This window comes from Pteronotus mesoamericanus, unplaced genomic scaffold, assembly GCF_021234165.1.
Source record: "Pteronotus mesoamericanus isolate MK-2021 breed Mesoamerican mustached bat unplaced genomic scaffold, CSHL_Meso_final contig_68, whole genome shotgun sequence".
In the NCBI taxonomy this organism is placed as follows: domain Eukaryota; kingdom Metazoa; phylum Chordata; class Mammalia; order Chiroptera; family Mormoopidae; genus Pteronotus; species Pteronotus mesoamericanus.
Genome location: NW_026555234.1, coordinates 29,321,141 through 29,344,558, shown reverse-complemented (window position 1 = coordinate 29,344,558; position 23,418 = coordinate 29,321,141). Strand labels below are relative to the sequence as shown.

General features: G+C 37.7%; 1 protein-coding gene across 2 annotated transcripts in view; it reads right to left on the bottom strand.

Annotated features, from left to right (window-relative positions):
- Positions 1 to 23,418, bottom strand: part of GABRB1 (gamma-aminobutyric acid type A receptor subunit beta1) — a 340,668-nt gene that overhangs the window by 6,756 nt on the left and 310,494 nt on the right. Inside the window, exons 6-8 of one of the 2 annotated variants that reach the window (XM_054582134.1) lie at positions 11,573 to 11,710; positions 11,313 to 11,465; positions 8,150 to 8,394 (exon numbers count right to left, since the gene is read on the bottom strand). In XM_054582134.1, coding sequence (XP_054438109.1) covers positions 8,150 to 8,394; positions 11,313 to 11,465; positions 11,573 to 11,710 — 536 coding nt within the window. The remainder of the gene's footprint in view (positions 1 to 8,149; positions 8,395 to 11,312; positions 11,466 to 11,572; positions 11,711 to 23,418) is intronic. The other variant, XM_054582135.1, reaches the window with a different exon arrangement.

Sequence of the window (23,418 nt, the reverse complement as noted above, 5' to 3'; positions counted from 1 at the left end):
TGTGTGTGAATGTCTTGGGGCTTTAGGATGCTGAATTTAAGTGGGTAAGTCCTTATTACTGTGTCTCATCAGGTAGAATCTTCTACTTTAGTACATTAGCCAGGGCTCCTTAGACAACAAGCACAGCGCTTCTATACTTTATTCCTCAGGACTGGAGCAGATTATGAACTAAAGGTGGAGCGGAACTATCAATCAGCTTCGATTCTAATATGGGGATTTCAGGAGCAGGAAATAGCTGCGAAAAGCTGCATTCAGGCCACTTAAAGTGTCAACACACAAGTTGAAAACCATCTATTATTAACACACATACGATTGAGTATCCTAAACAAAATAAATGAAATAAATGTCCTTCATTAGAACACATTTATTATTTATATACATATTTAATTTTGAAAGATACCAAACAGTTCTCCCTTTGGAGTCAGACGTGCTACCGTTGTGCAATGAGGTCGACTAGTTTTCCCTTTGGGAAAGGCTTAAACACTTTTTTAAAATATAGGAGTATAATAGGGAAATAGTTCTCAATTACACATGAGGTTTAAGAGCATGCTTTTTGATATTATAGTTAGTTTGTTACTTTGCTTATTATTTTAAGACATTTGAGTGCCTAATTTTATTCTTAATAAAATGTCCTAAAACAAGCCTAGCACAAATATCAGGGATCCCTAATTTGTTCAGGCCTGGTGACAGGCATTGGAATGCCAGAGATGAAAGATACAGCATCTACATTTAAGGACACTTTGTTTTTCTCTGCAGCATTTATTATTACCTGGCATTATATGTGTGTTTGCGTGTATTATGTTCATTGTCCGTCTGGCCCGCCCAAATGTAAGCTTTTGTTTTAGTCCATTGCTGACAATATCCCCAGTGCCTAGAGAGTGTTTGCATTGTATGAACTCATTAAATATTTGTTAAATTAAAAAAAAAGAGGGAAGCCTTGGGGGTAGCGCTACACTATAGGAGGAACACCAGCTCAGTCTGAGGAGTGAGGGAAGATATGAGTCAAGATGTGAATCTGGGCAACAAGCCAAATAAAGTTTCCAAAGAATGAAAACATGGCAATTTGGGAAAAACTCTGTTTTAATTCTGGAGCCAAAGTGTGAGTTGGTGAAGGGCAGAGGGAGGTGTAATAAGCAGAAGAAGGAAGCAAAATGAGACTGTGGTGAACCTCGTGTCCCACGTTGAGGAGTCTGGATATTTTCCTTTAGTCAGAGAGTCTGAGATGATTGTGGTAAAAGCCTACTGGTTTGACATACCTGATAGGATTCAACCCTCCTGATAACATCACCTTGATGTTCCTTTGGTGCATGTGACTGAGGTGGGCTTCAGGGACCAGCATGTGACCCAGACCTGAGGCTTTAATGTTTTTTCATCTTCCTGGTCCTGAGAACATGACCCAATCGTAGGACTTCTGGTTGTAACTGTTTGGTATAAGAAAGTACTTATGTTCTGGAGTTGTAGAGCTTTGACACTATGAACTCTGGAGTTGTGGGATGAAACTGACAGAAGGTCTACTGGAAATAAAGCCAATATAAAGGGGAACAGAATTATGAGATGAAGAGAGATACTCTCTAGTGACATTGCTTGAACATTTGGCTATAGCCACGTGTGAAACTGCAACCATGCCTGGACTCTTCTGTTATATTGGCCAGAAAATCTTCCTCTGCTTTTTTGTTTTTCTTAAGCTAGTTAAGTAAGTTTGATTCCTTTCTTGTTCTTCAAAATAGTCCTCGTTGTTTGGGTATAGAAGAAAATAAGCAGTAGACACTAGAGAGAAAGAAATAAAAAGATAGATGAGGTGAGAGAGGGGTGTGTGTGTGTGTGTATGTGTGTGTGTGAAAGAGAGAGAGAGAGAGAGAAATTTGTAGATTATTGGAAGAGAAAATTAGATTGCTACAGACTCTGGAAACTAGATAGGATTAAGCAAAGGCTGGAGGACAAAAAGTGAAATAAGCTAGATTTGATTTGTGTAGGGATTTAAGGGCCAAAACAGATCATGAACTGCCAGCCCAAATTGCTCCAGAATCCAAGATGCTATGTTAGAATAGTTCAGATGTCATCAAAGGCTGAGGGAAGGGTCCTAGCATCCTGTGGGTGATGCAGGAATATGGGGTCCTGGGGCTAGGCTCAAAGGCCGATACAGATATCCAGCTATTCCAAGCTAGATTAAGGAGAGAACTGTGTACATCCATGATGCATGTTGTATCCTGGAATTAGTCATCATACAAAGCTGATTTACATTTACAAATTTGTCAAAAAGTCTACATGTCTAAAATGAAGATGACTCACCACAGAGAATAAAATTGGGGGAAAGAGTCCAGATTATAGCATCAATATGTAATTTGAAGGGAAAATTCTATTTCTTTTTTACCTATTGTGATTACTACTGTACATTTGGTATGAATCTTTGGCAGATTCTATCCATATCCTACATGACTTGGAATGTTTTTGAATGATCACAGACCATCCATGCAAAAAATATTTAATCTTAGGTGGATCTATTGGCAAATGGTTAGACATTGTGGCTAGCAGATACAACCATATATGCTCCATGTTACTATAAAAGTGGTCCAGAAGCAGAAGTGACTTACTTACAGCCTAGTTGTACTTTGAAATGTGTCTTTCAAAACTCTAAATATCATCTCTAGTTTCAAATGATGCTCAAGGGGTCCATGAATCTACAGTCTTTATCACCTTGGAGGTTGAAACTCTCCTAATGTCTGGATTCAGCATCTGTACTCATATAAAAAGGTGCTTCAGTGCAGCTGGTGGAAAAATAAATCAAGACAAAGCAAGCATTTCTGAGACTTCAGTACAGCTACCCCTTGACATGAATGCCCAGCCAAGACTATCAAAAGTACGCTGTAATAAATGATCAATGCCACTCCGTGCTCCAGGGTACCAAGGCAAATATTAGGGATCCCTCAGATGAAAATTCTCTGGGACCACAGCACATATATCATTTGAATTCAACTGTTTACAAGGATCTAAAGGGACAGAAAAGGACCATTGAACTAGGAAATAAAAAGAAAAACCCAATGTCATGTTCTAGTTTTTAAATTTAACCAGGGGGTAGCATTTTAAAATACCACGCAGTCTGCATCAGTATCTTAACTTCTGGAGATGATTCAATGAATAGGTGAAGTAATACATTTGTATTATTATTGACATTTTCTCTCCGAACCCCTAGTGTTAGAAGAGGATAAGGACAAGAAAATCTGGAAAACCTAAGGAGCTGCAGGGATGATTATGCTGCCTGAGATGGTAACACTGTATTATTTATTCCATATAAATATGAGGAAGTTTATACAATCTTAGCCATAACACTCCTTTGAAGATTGTATTTATCTGAAGTCATATGACATCGTGATTCATAAAGGATAGCAGAGGTTGATATAAAATATGTTTTAAGAGATGTTACAATCAAAGTGATGGAAACAGTAAGAAAGTTGGGAGCAGAAGGTAAAGTGAACTATATCTCTTTTTCTCATTTATTATGAATGTATAAGGATTTTGTAAAACTTATGTACCACACAATACCTTGTGCGATATCTAAGAACTCAATGGGAGCCCTTCTAGCATTTATTCATTCAACAAGTAATTATTTGGTATTTTCTCTGTTCCAGCCACTAAGGAAAGAACAAGAAACGTAATAGAATGCCTACCCTTGGGAAGCCTGAACTTTAAGGTATAGATATTAAAAAATAATTACAGAAATAAATATACAATTGTGGAGAATCCTATGGAAGAAGAATACAAGATTCCATGAAAACAAATGACAAGGCTACTAAACATAAACCAACGGAGTGTCAGTTAAGGCATCCCTTGAGGTAGTAGCATGTGTCGTAAGGGTTGATACAATGGAAAAATTGAGAGAAGGCCAATATTATCTTCAATTTCACTAATCCTTTCTTCTGTTGTATAAAATCTGGTTCTAATCCATCAAATAATTTTTCAATTCTATGATTTCAATTGTTTATTTTTTATACTTTCGTCCCCCTGCCCTCTGAGACCTGCTATCTTTTCAAGCATTTAAAAAAAATATTTTTCTTTGGTCTTTATTTTAACTTTCTAAAAAATGATTGTAGACACCTAAGAAGTTTGAAAGATAACAGAGAGGCTCCGTGTGCTCTTCTCTCAGTTTCTCCTATTAATTACACCATATTTGATGGTTGTACAATAGCAAAACCAGAACACTGACATTGGTATAGAGCGCGCATAGGTCTGTTTACTTTCACTAACATGTCGATCCATGTAACTGCCAGTGCAGTCAATACAGAGCCCGCCCACCACTGCAAAGCTCTCCCTCATGCTGGCATCCCTTTATAATCAATCACACCTGTGCTCTGCTCCCACCTCCCCCTCACTAACTCCTGGCGGCCGCTAATCTGTTCTCTGTCTCTAAAATTTTATTTCAGGAGTGTTATATAGATGGAATCATGCCATGTGTATTTTTTTCAGAATGGCTTTTTACATTTAGCATAATGCCCTTGACAGCCATCCAAGTTGTTGCATGTATCAGTAGTTCATTGGACTAGTATTTCATAATATGGATGTATTACAGTTTGTTTAATCATTTACCGATTATAAGATATTTTGGTTGTTTACCGTTGTGGGTTATTTCCTATGAACTTTTAAATATGTTCATTATAGTCATTGTTATTATAGATAGTCCTTGCCTTTTAAAGCAACATCTAAGACTTTTTGCAAGTTTGATTCTGCTGGCTAACTTTTTTTCTCTTGACTATGGTCATATTTTCCTGTTTCTTCTCATGTCTAGTAACTTCATTATAGACTAGATATGTTGATGAGGCATTATAGAGACTATATAAGACATTCCCTGAAAAATGTTTTAATAGGCAGTTAAATTATTAACAGATCACCTAGAATGTATAGAGACTTGGATTTGTGTAGTTAGGAGGAATCTATTTTTTCCCACTAACCCAAGGAAAATCCATTGTTCTTGCGACCTAGTTTTTTCTCCTGAGGTGTAATGCTTTTGGGGTTTTTATGGATAGTGTAATTTGTTTACCAACCAGCCTTAAATGGCTGGATTCATACTCTAAACTCTGACTTCTGTATGGTGAATAACAGCTAAAAATTCTGTTCGTTGCTTTTTCAGCCTTTCAACTGTTGTTCTCTTTTGGACTTATTGGCATTTTATCTATACTTTTGCAGTTCAGGGATCAACCAGGGATTCATGGGAAGTTTATACTCAGATTTTAAGTTTCTCCTGCAGCTCACTTCTTTCTGAAAATTTCAGGAACTCTGGAAATATGAACCCCCATGCTCTGATTCATCAGACCAATAAAAATAAAAACTACAGTTGTTTTTTGAAGTTCTCTTGTCCCACATCTCCCAGATTGAGGAGTGGTCTCAGGAAATGCTACACCAACACAGATTTTGTGAAGTGCAGTTCCCTCCATTTGAGGGGTTGATTCTCCTCTAGTTTTTGCTTGGATTTTAGTGACTCTTCTATGTCTTTAAGCAGATTTTAAAAATCCTTCTCAGGGTTTATAATTTTTAATCTATGGGAGAGTTAGTCTGCTGCAAACTCCTCTGTCATGTCTTAATATGATTTTTTTTAAATTTTTTGCATGATTTTGTCTACTTATGTTTCTGTGAAAAGCATTTGTGGACTTCCTAGTCTAGTTTTCCATGGATGAAAACCATTTTTTTTTCTTCCTTAAGTATTTCATCTCCTGACAATTGAGAGATTTTTTTCTTTTTTCTCCTGTATTTCAAATTAAACAACAACTCTATCCTCCAAGAATAAAAGTTTCCTGGTTTGAGAGCCAATGAAATCTCACTGTGTTTAAGCCCAGTATTAAGCAAACAGCCTGTTTATGAAATAAAGATCAGTCAGATGAGAACTTTCAAATTATTTACTGCCCCATCACTAAGTATTCTTCAGGGCAATATATAGTGTACCTCTAGATATTATATAATATATGAAGCTTTCTTCCTGCCTTTATTTTTCCCTTAGCACCTGAGAAAATTTCTCATATCCTGGTGTGGAGTCATGGCAAATGCCCAAAAAGCTTGGTTAAAGTTTGTTTTATAAACTTTTTATTTTATTGGAATAAGTAGATTTTAGTTTGCTCGACCTTTCCATTTAATTACCTCTCTATAGAACATTGCTTTTCTAGTAATTGAAAAGCCATTTTCCCCTTTTTACCTTCCCAATTCTACCTGTCTTTTGTGTGTCTATCTAGAGCATATCTTCTGAATTTTCCTGCCAGTGGAACTATTGAATGTTTCACTTTATTTATGTACGGTGCGTCCCCATGATGTATCAGTTAACACACAATCTAAGCCATGGAGAAGACTACCTAATAAGATTACAAGGAATAGGAAATGAGGATGAGCATACAAAAGAGATGGCCCTTAAAACTATGGCTAAAATACCTTCAAAGCTATTAGGGTTGCAATCAGACAGTGGGAAGCTTCTTCCTTTCAGATATAGTTCTCAAAATAAATGCCATACTGTCTCATTTTATGATCCAACCACCTCATGTGAGTATTTCCCAGCAAGATTGGAATGTTCTCAAGGGCAAATATCCTGCCTACTCCTCCTCCATGAGCACTGAGCACAGTGTTTCACAGTAGGGTAAAATTTATTTGAATGAATTGCTTTGAATTTTGACCATGTGGCTGAGTTTGTATGTTTCCTCTGCTTATAATTTTCTAATTACCGGACAGTGCATGCCCCAATTTGAGATCCTGCTGAAGTTCATGAAGATACACCATAAAGATTCATGATTTGGTTTCTGCCTGATTCTCTAGCCACATCTCCTACTAGTCTATTTTTTCTCCCACTCACTGCTACATTGCTACATTGGTCTTCTCTCAGTACTCTTGCTACAATGCTCTTGCTACATTGGTCTTCTCTCAGTACTTCAAGCCAGGAAGCAATTCCTGCCTTGGAGCCTAGATGGGAAATGGCATGGCTGCTGCTTCTTATCTCCTAGGTCTCAGATCACATGATAACTGCACAGAGAAGGAGGCCTTCCTGCTCACCTGATCACAGTTCCCTGTTCCCATGGGCCTGAACCAAATCCTTCTCATCCTCATTACTCTGTTTTACCTTCTTCCTAGAGTACACCTTTACCTGAAATTATCCTCTTAATACTGGCTTGTGTGTATATTGCCTGTCTTCCCATGTTAGAATACAAGCTCCATGAGGGCAAGGATCTTCCTCTCATTTAGAGCAGTATGCCCAATGCTCAGAACAGGGGCTAAATGAATGAATATTTGAGTTGTCATGCTGTGTGCCATCTAGAGGACAATCTGCAGTGAATACAGTATTTTAATGTACATAATTTTAAAGTGATTCCAGTGAAAATGACATAGAAGTAGACTACAGAGATGTTTTAAAAAGATAAACAGAGGATTATAATGGAAAAAATATAATAAAAATAAAAGAATAAACAGAGCATTAATTTAATTTACTTCCATCCAGTGAAAGCCTAGGTCATAAAATTTGCCAATAAAAAGCAAAGGAAAAAAATGACAATGTCTTGTACAATATATAATAATCGCTAATACTTACTGAGTACTTACATTTTCTACGTATTGCTGCAAATGCTAAACTTAAAAAGAAACCTAATTTAGTTCTTATAATAACTCAGTGATACAGATATACCATAATAATTTTCATTTATGGATAATGATGTTGAGAACTGATATTAGATAAGGAGTTACACAGGTTGATTTGCCTGAAGTTGCAAAACCAGTAAGTAGCAGAGCTGGGAATTGAATTCAAGCAGTTTGAGTCCGGTCTGTGGTTGTGACCATTGTGCTATCTCATCTCATTTCCATCTCACAGTACAAAATTTATTCACTTTAGTTTTTATTTATTTATCAAGCAGACTTGGAATTATTCTTTTGCACACAGTTTTACAACTAGGTAGTTTAGAATAATGAACTTGAGGTTGAAATTTAGGCCCGGGTATGTTATTAATCTATGTAAACTTCAACTTAACTTCCATCCTCAGTTTTCAAATATGTAAAATGAGGGATTGTTTGAGCGTTATTAGAGATAAACTGATATATATATATATATATTTTTGTTGTGTTATGGGAGCCCTGAGCACCATGCTGCTGATAAAGTTCAGAAGAGTCTTGTTAGGAATATGTAATACGTTACCTGGACTTTATTCATTTCCAGTTTGTTCTTCTCATTGGCATTCTGGTTTTGTTTGCCAGCTCCCTTTTTCTGAGGGCCTTTCCCGAAGAAGATATAATTGACAAAGGCATATTCCAGCAGAGCCAGGAACACAAACACAAAGCAACCCATCAGGTAAATATCAATCGCTTTGACATAAGGGATCTTTGGCAGGGTCTCCCTGAGGTGAGTGCTGATGGTTGTCATTGTCAGCACCGTGGTGATTCCTATAAAACAGAAAGACACAGCTTAACTGAATGCACTTGTTATGTTGTCCTTCTTAAGACTGAGAGGACAGGTGTCATTCCTCTACTGAGGCCCCAGAATGACGGCAATAATGTGCTAAGCCAGTGACTGGGCAGAAGGACAGACATTTTGAAAGACAAAGCTGCAGACTCCCTACACAGTTCATGAACAAATCATAAATGAAATGCATCATTAATGGAGAGTTAAAAAATTAAAAATAATGCACAAAGAAAAAAGACAGGTAGATGGAAAGGCATATCAAAATCCCATTGATATGTCTACTATCTAAGGTCAAATATCCCTCTTTCTGTTACATGCTACACCTTCGTTTTCCCTTCTTTTGGCACCTCATCTCCTGCGCTATGAATCCCCACAGCAGCCACTACCATGCTGAAGGCTGGTGACCAGTTTGAGAAAATCTACTTCATTCCCTGAATCTGTAATATATCTAGGTACAAGGGCAGTACCATATTTTAAAATAAATTGATAATGAGGTGGCACTAAAAGAAGAAGCATATCAGAAAATTCATGATTTGTATTAAGTATTTGATTTGTGTGTTTTAAAATATAATAAAATTGTTGTTTTGGGTTTTCAAATATTACCTCTAGTTTCTTGATCCCAGAACTGAGAATGGATTAGTTTCCTGGAGCCAAGAAAACCTTCCTAAATAATTCAGTATGGATTTGTTAAAGAAGTTTAAGTTTCTAAGTTCTTAAAAGGAAGATTTTGCATTATCTATTTCGTTATATACAGCATTCTTAATCATAGAATGTTTGTGTGGCTGCATAATAAATATTTGGTGTTGATGATGTGATAATTGGAAAAAAACAAGAAGTGTCAAAGAAGTTGGAATCGCATGCAGATAGTTTGTGCTGTAATACTAATATTATTATATTATATTAATATTATATTATATTAATATTATATATTAATATTACACTGTATATAATGCTTTGTATAGTGTTTTATAGTTTTGTATAGTATCTTATAGTTTGAAACAGTTATGAATTATCTTATGTGGCTGTCATAACAGCTTGCTGAGTGTGATGGGGCAGGTATGTCATTTCCATTCTATAGCTGAATAGAGAAAAACTCTGAGATAAATTATTTTGCTGTAGATCACCCAGTTGGGGGGAAAAAGCAAGGAACTGTTAAACAGAAGCATTTAAAATAAAAGCAGAGAAATGCAAAGGAAAACTCTGAAACTTGATGGCAGTCCTTAAAATAAAGATAGAAAACATGAAATGAATAATACAGACAAAGGAAAGCTTGCAAAGTGTATGGGAGGTAGAAAATGAAAAGGGAAAAAATGGTTTAGCACTCATTTGTCAGGCAGATTATTTCAGATAGATTCTCTGATTTGACTATTTAACGTTTAGGGGAACAGATAAAGTGGGAAGTCCAGACTACCATACAAAAAGTTAAAATGGTTTAGATCAGTGATGAATTCAATTGTGCTGCAGTGGTATGAAATGCCATCATGAATGGTCTTACTTTTGAATAAAATTTTAAATTTCACCTGATACAATTCTAGCTAATGTCCTTGACAGAAAGACACAATTCATTTACAAATCCACCAGTTGCATTTCTGCTTTTACTCCTTGGTTTAAACTTTTCAAGCAAGGTGGGTTCATCAATGAATGTCTTTTGTACTTACACAAATGTTAAAATATCACAGGTTTTACATTTCAAAGTACAGGCAGTCAGCATATTCATATGCTGACATCTCTAATTAAAATATCAATAGCTTTGAGGATAGATATGTAAGGAGAATCACGATTTATGACCTTCATAGCTGTCATTCCCTGCAGGGGACATCATCCAGTGAATTTTCCTTAACCAAAGCATACACATAATCATGTTCACCTTCAAATAACATGCAGATACATGAGTATGATATGATAAATTATTTGTTTACTTTCCTTAGTCTTGGAATGTTCAAAGGTTGATCAGGGACTGCCAGTACTTGACTTTGTGAGCCGTGTGTACTCAGCCATTAGAAATAAGCTGTAGAGATGACAATTAATCTAGGTATGAGAGGGTATGCTGATCGTCTAGCCCAGTTCAGTAATCTCAGAAGAGAAGAGATGTGCATTAGCCGGATATTATGCTCTTGTATTTGTGTGTGTGTGTGTATGAGGATAAGCCCCAGAAAGCGATAACTGAAATGGCTCTATGATAAAATAATGAGACAGTGTCACCCGGGCACAGATTCATCATACAGACCTTACACATTCTAACACTCCAAGGAACCAGTTAGAGGCTCAAATACAGCCTTCCAGCTTGCAGCAACTACTCAGCCATGACAAGATTAATTCTGAATTTTGTTCCCCCAGGAAGGAAACCATTTTTATTCTGTGCTGATCGCAGATCATTAATATAGCTGATGAATTGTCCGTGCTTTCCTCAAGTGTGATGAGCTCCATTTAAGGGAGACTCAGATCAATATGATTTAATTTTAGCTAATGTTCGAGAGATAGTATTTCCCTGCTTTCGACATAGCTTGTTAATAGTCACGATGTCTAGTTTTCTTCAACTCCATTTGAGAATAATGCATTGTAAATGTCCTCCAGTGTAAAAATCAGGGACTGAAGAAAAAATCATCACACAGTTAAAAACTGGTGTAATGAGAATTTTAAAATATACCCTGAGAAGCACTTACATAGTATTGAATATATTTCAAGGTTTAAAAACATTTTTTTCGTAAAATGCTAAAAGAGATTATATCATAAAACATTCACTCCATATGTGCTTACACTTAGGTGTTTTATTATCAGGCATTCTTACATTATTCTCATTCCTTGGCTTGCTATAAGAGAAGACCATTGCCTATAATTCCAAACATTGGTTTTTTGTTTAAAACCCCACCAGCTCTCTGCAGTGTTGGGAATGCATTACCTAGTGCGACTCTGGCTGCAGAAGCATCGTAGTTGATCCAAAAAGACACCCAGGACAGAATTGTAATCAGTGTGGAAGGCATGTAGGTCTGCAAAATGAAGTAACCAATGTTTCTCTTTAGACGAAAACTTAGTGACAGTCGTGGATATGACCCTGAGTTGAAAAAATAATCAGAAAAAAAAAATCAGATTGTCATTTGGTTGAAACCATCTTCTTTCTTTCACAGGGCCCCTGATTTATTTTGGGGGAAATATTCTCACCAGTTGTGAACTCGACCTTCTTGGACACCATCTTGTAGTCAACAATTGAAAACTGAGGAAGCTCAATTTTATTTACTCCCGTTACCGCTCCCTCTCCTCCATTCCAGTAAAACTCAATGTCATCGGTGGTATAACCATCTGAAACCAAGAAATATAGCATAGTTAAATAGAGTTGAGTTGGTCTAGGACTTCGTTTTGAAGACATGGAGCTGGAGAGACAATTTCCAGCAAGTAATGGTCAGCTGACTGTGCTTAGATCAGGCCTCCTCATAGGTCTCAGGCTGGGTGCTGCTCCCGGCGGGTTGCTCCTGGCTGCACCGAGCGGACGGCTGCCTCTGCAGGGTATAAGGCAGCCAACATTATGTTGACTTACCTGTGATGAATGGCAGTAAAATTTTTTTGAGAGATAAAAAAGTATATTTAGAATTTAAAAGTGGAACATCAAGACACCATCCACATATCACTGCAAAAATGTAAAAAATTTTAAGCTAGTCTTCCTTTTCTTTGAGGGAAAATAAACCTGACTTAACTTTGTTGCTTTAAACATTTCTAACTTCTCTTTTAAAAGCTTTTAAAAAAATTCTTAACCCTGAACTCATTAAAATCTCTATTGTTTTATATTTTTTACATTTGCCACTCTATAAAAATTATTATGTGCTCTAAAATGTTTCAATTTATTTTACTTTAGTTCTCTTGAAATCACTTCCTTCTAGATCTAAGAAGTTTTCCTCTCTGTGTCGGGCAGTTTTCCAGATTCAGGAAGCCATTTCACAATGACCCAAGTGTAAACATAGAAACAAAGCTTTTGTATTTTAGATATAACCCCAAGTGCCTGAGAAGCTGTGAGACCCTCTTTACTTCTTGGTCTTGGAGTGATCTTCATGGCACTTATTGGCATATTAGGGATTTATACCAAATTTGGGCATAGATTGGTCTGTAAGACTGTGATTCTTAACATCTCTTGGAGAATCTGATAAAAACTTCTGAACTCGAGATAATGAGAAGGCAAGCCACATATTGGGAGAAAAATGTATGCAACATGAATGCCCCTAGATAGAGAAGTAGTTAACTAAATTATGGCATGTAAATATACTATTATAAAGCCATAAAAAATGAGGATTTTTTATATATATATGGAAAACTCTCCAAAACCACTTTTAATAAAAACAAAGTTCAGAACAATAGTATTTATAACATGCCAACAACATATGTGTGACAAATATGGGAAAACAAAAATATATATGTATATGTACATGCATAAAAAAACTGGAGCATCAGATAACAAACTAGTAACAGTGATTTCTTTTCAGGGGTCTAAGTTAATGGGTGATGGGAGGAGAATTTTCACTATATATATTTTAATATTTTTAATTCTTGAATCATGAAATAATATTGACAAGTCAAAACATTAAATTAAAAATGAGGCAATTCTAGAATCTCATGTAATTTCTTCATGTGACCAACGAGGTTTCAAATATACAGTGTCAGTGTGACACGGGAAAGATGCAGAATGGAGTTTAACAATGCCAGCAGAGACTCAGTGCAGTGCAAATTTCCCCCAGTTCTCATTATTCTGCCGCTTAGGCTCGTCCGAGGTGGACTGAGTGCACTGTGGCCAAGGTTTCAGTAGAGACAAGCCCGGCCTTGCCAAGCTGTACTTTCTCTAGGATCGGATGGACATTTGTCTGATTATGTGACTTTGTGACAACAGAAGGTCCTAGTGAAAGATGTGGCCTGGTCACAGAGGCATAGCCTTAGGAGTTCAGCAGCTGAGACCAGCCTGTGCTTCTACCCACTTAACTCAAATCTACTGAGTCTGCTCTCTGTAAAGAAGAAGAAAATGAACTTTCAGGATCATGCGGTCCTTTCTCTCTTCAGAGCCATGAAATTGCCTTTCTGGCAACACAAAATCAGATCAACTAAAAAGTTCACGGTGTCCAAGAGATAGAAACAAACCAATTGGCTTTGAAGAAGAAATCCTGATGCCAGGCCTGGGGGAAATTTCCTCTGTGGACCGTTTCATAGGATGAAAAAATGGCCCAGGATCATCCACTTAGGAAGATGGTGTGAGAAATAAGTGTTTTCAAAAAGACAGATGGAATCAAAATAAATACAGTTAGTTTAAAAAACAACAACAACACGACCTTCAAGGAGCCAAGACAGTATATCCAAAATTTAAAGTTGTCTCCTTGTCTGACTTGGTCTGAGTGTGGATTTTAGACTAGCCTATCTCATACCCTTTGCTCACCTTTCTACGGGGCTGGGGTAGTCTTTCATTCAGGCAGATTCATCACAGGCTCTTCATATTTCACAAATGAATAGCTGTCCTATTCAGAGCTACACTGAACATGAGTTTTCTTTTAGTTGGCCACACAGAATATTTGAACTGTAAATACTTGTTGGGGGGAAGGTCTTAAACCCAGTATCTAGTTATTCTCTGTGGAGAGAAACACTATTTATATATCAAAGCCTGAACACCAACCTTGGCCCTCGTCCCAATTTGGAGCTGGATTCACCTACAGTTTTTAACCTCATTATGCCTCTGTCATTAGATTGATGGCCTTGGTGTCCCCTTTCTAGCAGGCAGTGAACACAGGGCTGGTAGAACACAGCTCCCACATGCTGCCTGTAAGAGGCACCTGCTCACTCACTTCCCCCTCCTGAGCGCTCTAACATGTGGGCTTTGCTGACTCTTCTCTGCTGCCACGGGCAACTCTGGATTCAACCTCTCACCTTCCTAGACGTCCATCAGGACTCCTGCTGAAGCACGGACCACCACCACCTTTAAGCTGGCAAGGCAAATCAACGGGAACTATATCCAGCCTTCTAGTACACGTATTCTGAGTGCCTACTATGTGTCAAGCACTAGTTTAGGCGCTGAAGATATACAGCACTTAAGAAGAGGCTTGGCCTTGCTTTTCAGCATCTCATGGTCTAACAGCGGTCTCAGCAAATTGTTGACCTGAGGGAATTGGAGATGGCTTTGCAGAGGGTTTGGCCAGATGGGTAGAGCAGACCTGCCTGACAGAGAGATCAATGTGTAGAGTGAATAACATACAAGAAAGATGATATTAGTGGGAAACGGAATTACTTCATAAAGTTTACTCAATAAGCAACTTAATTTTAGCAAGAAAACTGAAATTTACAGGGCAAAGTTGAATATATATACCCACTATAATATAACATCCTGAAAGATTTCAGCTTGCAAAGGTAAAACTGAGCTGAGAAGAATAAAGTGATTAGGTAGCCATAAGTGAGTGCAGGAAGAAGTGTAGACAGATACCCAGGGCAACTAGTCACCATCCTCCCTGCTCCCAATTGCTTTTTATCATTTGGACAATGTGCTTGCCTCGAAGAAAGCACAGAATCATGTTGAATTTTACATGCCTTATCTGTCTTTCTCCTACCAGACTCCAAGTTCCTTGGGGTCATGGGCTGGTTCCCATTCCTTTTTGCACCTCAGTATCTAACATATAACGTATACACAGCTTCTAGCATATAGTGGTATCTAATAAAGGTTTGTAGAATACTGCATTCTTGCTTCTCATCATCAAGATTTCTGACTTCCTAGTACCAACCTTAACTTGACAACCAGGCAGTAACCCATGTACATGTCTCTATTCGTTCAGCGAGTAGATGTTTATTGAGTGCTCTCAGGCGGTGAAAAAGTCCTGGGGGTGGTGAATAAAACTGACATAACTCTTGTCCTCTGGAGCTTGCCCATGCCATCTAAAATGTTATACATTTTATCAGATTCCTTCTGGGGCATGTACTATGTGGATTTGCTTCCTTTACCGTGTGTCCTCATCTCTTTCAGGAATGATAAAAACGACATTTCCCAGATTCCCTTGCAACTAAGGTTGTGGCTATGATTTGGGTTCCCTGGATCAGATGGAGTAAAATGATGTCAGAGATGATGTCTGAGGTACTCATTTTGTTGGTGCAACCCAAGTAGGATAGGTAGTTCTGGAACCAGGAATTCTAGTTTTAGCTTTTGTGGTCCTTAAGTCAATACCAGCTTCCCAACTGTGGTGGAGCTATCAGTCCCCAGGGAAGGCCAGTCTGTACTGTGACCTGGGAGTCATTTCCAGTGGCCTGGCCTAGAGCCTACTTTTGCACTTATTAATTTTGTAAGCACCACTTGGTATTAAATCCCTTTCTGCTTAAGCTACCCAAATGGATTTCTGGTATCTGCAACAGAACCTAGACTGATGTACTCTTTCTTCTAGGGAAGTGTTATTTGCTCCAGGTTTGGGATTGCCAGAGCTTTACATTAAAACCTCTGTTGTGGCTTGTGCCACCTATTCATTGCATGTTTCTGAACCCTATCTTGCTTTCTACACATTACTCTGTACTCTTGGTCCTGGGCTCCCTGTCTCTCCAGCTTTGTGTTGGATGCTGCCCTTTAGAAGAACTGGCTGAAGATTGGAAGGTGGAAGGGGGAGGGAAGGCTCTTGATTCTGGCTCTGGCCATGTGGAGGTGCTGTAGTTGCTTGTGATTCCTGCCAGACTGTGGGGTTGATTCCAGACTCACAGCTGAAGAAGTGGCAGCACCTCTTTAGCCAAATCCACAAATGTCTGAAACAGCATCTTGAATGGGATCACAGCAGCTTCAGTCTTGTGGGCTCTGGCACAGCGCTGTGAGCTGCTTCTGGCTTTTGCACCCCCTTTCTCTTCTCCCTTTTGCTTTTCCAGTGCTTCCAATTTTTGTAACCAATTCTCTCTATGAAATTCTTTGTGGAAAACCTAAGTGGTTTCTACTTTTCTGATGGGATCCTGTCAATTATGCAGTACATTTTATAATGCAAATATTTCACCTGTGTACATAACTTTGTGTTTACCTCTGCCTTTGTCATCTCCATTGTATACTGTTATTATCCCGTGCTATATTATAAACTTTTAAATGTAAGGACATTCTTTTATTCATTTTTAAAAATTCCTGATGAGTAAAACAGATTCTGTCTATAGTAAGTATTTCACGAATTTTTAAAAATGTATTGATTTTAAGAGGGGGAAGGAGAGAAAGAGGGAGGGAGACATCGATTTGTTGCCTCACTTATTTATGCATTTATCAGTTGCTTCTTGTATGTGCCCTGACCAGGGATTGAATCTGCAACCTTGATGTCTCAGGATGACACTTTAACCAACTGAGCTACCCCACCAGAGTCCCCATATGTATTTTTGAATCTGTGAATTAATGAATACTGTTTGCTGCTTAGAGTTCTAAATCTATTGTTCCAAATCAGTAACCTGATAAAGGTATTTTATTTGGTCACATTCTTGAGCTAGATTTATTTCTTGATAAGATGTTTCTGTTCACAGGGGGCTTTCATGTAGGTCTGGGCGCACACACACACACACACACAAAAGAAATAGCTGCTTGTTGATTTTAAGCTTACAGAGTAAGTAGGTGTTAAGTTGTAACCTCAAGCTGGTTTTTGACTTATAAAAATCTTAGGGGAGAAACATGTAAGCAACAATTCAAGTTGAGAGTCCAGAGATGGTTTGCAGTTTGGGGTCGAGAGGCGAGAAGGCGGCGGGGGAGCCCGCATGGCACTCCTCAAGGTCTCCCACTTGAAGAGCAACAGCACACTTCAAGGCCATGGACGAGAAAAGAGCTGGAATGTGGCTATCAATCAGTGCAAATTTTACCAGCTTTCCACAGTTTATATAGTCACTGGCCTGGGTCTTATATACTCAAGGCTACTTGCACTTTGTTTAACTAAAACGTGTTAGGCTTAGTGTTCAAGGCACTGAGATAATTATGGATGATTTGGGGGGAAAAAGAATGCTCACTCCATTTCAGGTAGAAGCTTGGGTCCTCATGGGAGCAATAATGACAGCTGGATTCAAAGGAAAGAATAGAGGCCTAGAAATACACTATTTTTCAAAGGTTACACGAGAACATTTGTTACAGAGAGAGAACATCAATTTACTCACACCTAAACAACCTATTTACCAAAGGTTTTCCTTTATGAACCAGTGACTTCACACAGTGTCTCAAAGCCTGAACACTTGGATTCCAAGGATGCTGTTTCCTAGCAACAATAGCTACATAGAAGCTCTCAAATTTTCCTCTCAGCCCCTGGGGACTTCTTAGTGGTGCAGAAAGTACAGATAAAATTAAGTTGATGTCAGAGGATAAAGATGCATAGAGCTAGTATAAATGCAGAAGTATGTGGATATTAGTGTTCCTCTTTGCTATTTGAAACACTCCATTTAGGATGCATTTTCTAATCTGGACATAAAAATTACTCCCTGCTGTGCTTAATAGAGCTGGGAAGATGGTCTAAAATTGTACTTAACTGGGTTTTAGATAATGTAGAAATTTAAGCTTTTAATCCATGAGTGAGCCTAAGGAAAATGTATTACCCTTTGCGGAGCAGCTGTAGCCTCATCTCAAGTTTCTCGGGGTGGGGCTTGATGAGTTTAGGCTGGTCATTAAAATATCATCCCTGAGGTAGTTTGCTCTGGTGACTGGCTCAGGGTTAGGCAATAGTCAGGTCAAAGACAATTAGCTTGTGGCTGTCCTCTGGACAAATTAATTGCTTAAAAATAAGCACGTGACCCAAGTCGGTCCAGTCCTAGAGAAACCCAGGACTTTTGTTCAAACGTTGGAGGACAGACATTTCCCCTCCTCTTTCAACGGTTGGCAAACAAGAAATGCTGAGTGGAGAGTGGGTAGTCCTGTTACAGGAGCCAACGTGTTCCCTTCCCGCTCACATCAGTCATTACAAGCTTGTCACAATTGATGTCACACTTGTGATAGCATTTCAACTGTGGTTAGAAAATGACCCAATGGAGTAACCTCAGTAGTTCCCCACTCCCATTTTCTCCTGATCCTCCCATGTGAGGGCAGAAATATTAGGAATTTATCAATATCTCCTCTCCTGTAGGTGTGTAGATCCATTACATGACAAGGTTATTAAAGATTTGTAATTGTGCATCTCAGCAACCAATGCGAAAGCCAATTGGATCTAATCCTTCCAGTGTCTTCATATTTTTTATAATATTTATTCTAAAGGTTACTTCGGATTCCTTTCTTACCCATATCTGTATCTCCATGATAACCTAAGAAGCAGCAAACAAACCATGGAAGCAGATTCTTAAAGCATTCTCACAGTGTTAAAAACCCTTAAGTACAAATCCATGCAACAATTCACTTACTGTTTGGCTTCTACCTGACAATACTCCCTGACAATAAACATCTAAGTGGTCATCCAGTCTTTGGAAATGGCCATCTCACTATTTTCTCAGTCAGCTCAATAGTTAATTGGGATTTTAGGTACTCGTTAGAAAGCATGTTCTATAAATATGTAAAAATTCATCTTCTTGCAAAGCATTCATCTCTTAATCCTTGTCTACCCCTTGTGTTAATAGAAGACAAACTGAGTATCTTTTCTACATGACAGCACCTCTCATTTTTGAGGACCCCTCTTCCTGTTCCCTTTCGTTTTCTCCTTGTTCAGGCTCTGGTCTTTCCCAGGATATCTGCAGTCTTCTCAGTAGTTTCCAGTTTGCTTTTAGGCCCCTTGAAGTGTGGAGTCCCAAACTGAGAAGCGGTCCTGTCTACCTCGTCTCTTCTTCCTCCGAGTTCTCTGGCTCTGCTCCCTGTGTTGACTCACCCCTGAGGCTCATCCTGCCCTGGCCTTCGCGTGGCTCCTGACCGATTTAGGGATTAAGCAGCAACAGGTTTGGAATTACATCATGTCCTTCAGATTTGGAATCTTGGAGTCCAGACATGTGTTTTGGTTCCTTAAGCATCCTCTAACACCCCCTTATTTCCAGCCAGGCGCAGGACCTGATGCACCAGGAACAAAGCCAGGATGCACTGCCTTTCCCCCATTCCAGCCAAGGCTTGGCATCCCCTGTGCTTGGCCAATATGTAAATTCTCAGAATGACTTCCCTAGGGTCTGCTCCTTCATGTCTGACTGCTTAACACAGCCTACTCCAGCCACTGTTGCTTTTGGAGACCCCTTTGTGCAGTACATAAATACATGAAAATGCATTCGTATTCCATGTTAGATATTATTTACCTGTTACTATAAAAAACATTAGATTGCAGCTGACTTGGTAATCTAATATTATATTAGTTTTAGCATTGTCGTTTTCTTTATGTATTTTGGAGCCAGCAATTTGCTTAAGACCCTTGAGAAACTCATAGCATATAGACATCTTGCTTATAGTGCTTGATGGCAAAATAATTTTCTGGACCCCAGGTACCAATAGGGTTTTAGTGCACCGCCTAAGACCTCCTTCTAACCTTTCTTTGTTTCAAATACATCTGGTTCTTCTTAAATTTCCTACTGGTGGGAATCTTACTGACATTCTCAGATCCCTTGACCTTAATTGTGGCCTATCCTGGCTTCTAAACTAGCCAGCTTCCTAAAATTTCTCAAGGTCAAATTGCCGGCCAGGTTGGACTGCATGTAACAGCTGTCTCCTCAGGTTGTCCAGGTGCCCTCTCTGAACCTCTGTCTTATCCTATTCTGACCCTCCCTATCAGTTTTCTGGCCGCACGCTGGTAGGATTTTTACATGCTCTATGCCATGCCTGTTCCACTCATGATGTACTTGGTGTGGGTGACTGGCAAAGATCAGGACTTTTCTTATTATAGTCATCGGTTTTCTGTTAAAGCAGCACAAGTTCAAATTAGCTTTTTGACAGCCAAATTATTATTTTTTCCTTTGGATTCAAATGTAGAATCTAATATTGTCCCCATTAAATTTTATCTAGTTCAATTTGACTCACTGTTCTACCCTGTTGAGTTGTGTGTGTGTGTGGATCCTTATTTGCTCATCCTCTTAGTTTTCTGTTATCTTCAAATTTGATAAACATGCCCTTTATCATTATTTGCTTGATTGAGACAAATGTGGAATGGCAGAGACAAAGACAGAGCCCTGTAACACTCTCTTGGCAAGATCCCTGTAGGTTGATATCAAATGTCTAATCAGCATTTTTCAGGGTAGCACCATCATTAATCTATTTAATATTTGCCTAATCGTTTTAGCCTCGAGTCCGTGTCTCTGTACTTATCACATTTTCCTGAGTCACTGATTTTGCAATCCTATCAAGTAAGAAAGTAAAGTTTGGCTTGACTTCTATTTAGAGAAATCAAGTTGCCTCCATAGATTATTGATTCCCCTCTTATGGGATCCAGGGCTAGAATCTTGCCCAGACTCAATCTCATCAGCCTAAGTTTCTTAGAATTTACCTTTCCTACCTTCTGGAACAATGGGATGTTGTATCCCATTCTGTCAACACCAGTGACTCTCTGGTGTACTAATTTAAGTGTATAGGTTCATGATTATAACCTTTCTTTTACTGTGTTCGGCTTCCTTTAACAAATGCTAATGAAGCTATATTGCATTAATTTCTGTAATAGGTGCAAATGTGTTAGGAAAATTATTAGTCACAGATGAGAATCAGTGTTTAAAATCTTATTATTAAATGTTTGCCTTATTCAGTTGTTGCCAATAAAATTTCCTCAAAACAAACAACAACCAGCCACCTACATTTTTGTCTTAAAAGCCAAGGAGAGAATATTTTATGTCTCAGAAAAAAAAAAATCTTTATCCATTTTTTTTCAATTTATATTAACAATCATGGAGCAGATTTTTCTGGAATATTTATGGTCACACTTTCTTTTACAGTCTTGAAATCCACTTACACAGTCTATGCATTTAATGACCACCGGAGCTCCTTTCACCATTCCTCCTTTAAAAACATAATTCGGGCAAAAGCTGGGAATAAATTGTGACTGTTAAATCTTGTTCTCAAGTTCTGCCAATACTTGGGTACAACTTTCTCAAAAAGATGAACTTCATAGTACTGCAACCAAATAAAGCATGTAGTCTTTACAAAGTTAAGTAAATCTCTGTTCAGAAATTGAGACAGACTTTTGTTTAATACTGCTGTCATAGAATGGGGAGGGCCCTGTCCGATCAACTCGCCTCCAATGAGGTCTTGGAGTTACTGTGCTTGAATGTCATCTCTGCCAGTAATTTGTGCACCAGATAAAAATGAAGATCAAAACCTCTCTCTGCTATGAAATTGTTGTTTGGTTGTGGGCAAAGTCCTTTATACCTGTATTCTCCAAGCACGTGAACATATACCAAAACCATTAGCTCTGTAAGCAGGGAATCTTATCGAGTATGTCAAAATTAAGAATGTAGTTTAAGATTGTTTTAAAATATGCTTTAAAATTACTGGTATATATTACTTAAGAGTACCTGAACTATTTGGCACCTTTTAATATGTGCATCATTGTTTTATTTAGAAGACTTAAAAAAAAATAAGATCAGGCCTACTTTAGAGAAAGGAATCACAACTGATTTTGACATGTGGCTTTATTTTCTAAAGTGTAAACTAACTTGGAGGATAAATAAGATTATGAACAAGTATAAGAGAAAACTAGGCAATTACCCAGCTAATTCAAATGTAGTATTACTTTAACCTTCCTGTTTTGGCAATGTTACTGTTGGCCTGAAATCCTAGATTAATAGTTTAGATGGTAATTCCAGTTATATAACTTAATTTTAAGTACCACTTTATATCTGAAATGTGAAAATTATTCATAATATCTTTATGATATTTTTTGTTTGCAATCCTATCAAATAAAAAAGGTCTGGTTTGACTTGTGTTTAGAGAAATCAAGCTCCTTCCATAGATTATGGATTACTTTTCTATGGGATCCACTCCTGAGTGGTTACTGAGTTTTGTTAAATTTTATTTAAATTCTTCCCCTTCCCCACCCCCCTTTTTTTGGAGTGTCATTTTTCACTGAGAAATTCTGATTCTAAGAAATTAAACTTGCCAACAAAACACATTTTAGGGGAATGCATTAAAATTTTAAAAAGCCCATAAAAACCAGACAGTAAAATATTTACAGTATGCTTTAAGAAAAAAAATCATAAAAATGTATGTGCATGTGTATATTAACCAAGAATAGATTTAAAAATAGTTAATAGAGTTATCTCAAAATTTTAGGATTACAAGTAGTGTTTTATTCCAAAAATTTTATGTGATGAAATGTAATTCTTTGAAAAATAAAACCCCAATAAGCTATTTTTATGTTCTACCCAAACATGGATTTTAGGAGAAAACTTCAAATCTGTGAAAATTATTTAAATTACCTGTAGGGGGCGCTCAAGACCTTCCAGATTCACAGGCAGAAACTCAGGATATTGTCAGAAAATTTATTCCTTTTCACTTGCAGGAGTTTTAGATCTTTTGTGACAGCTTTAGCTTTGGATCTCTGCTTCTAACAAGGCTTTATTTTAAAATTTACTTATGTTAAATGACACTAGAACAATTGTGATTAATATACCTTGCCACAAATTCAGATTTCCAGCTAGAAATACCTGTTTATAATTAAATACATGAAATTTTAATTGATTACTAAAATAACTATAAAAATTGCCTGTTTTGCTATATTTTATGCTTAAGCTATATTCTTTTCACCAATGTATTGAAAAGGACAGTATATGCCATTTTAGCTATGCGTATCAGTTAACAAATGCCTCTGTGCAGCAACTGATAAGGACTCATTCTACAGATCTCAGTTATTATGATTATGCAGCTGGTAGCAACAAAAATACACTAAATTAAACATTACCATTCTATCAGGTCAGAGTTCATTTTCAATTTTTACTAATTTATCTGCATAGTTCCTGCTTTCTTTTAGGTATAATATGTTTTTTAATCTCAGCTCGCTTATTCACTCACACTTAGATGACATTTATTGAGACCCATTCAATTCAGTTTCTAAACCTGATTAATGCCTTCCATTTATGAATACAGAGTTATGTAGCCCCTGCTCCGGGTTTTCATAGACATATTGAAC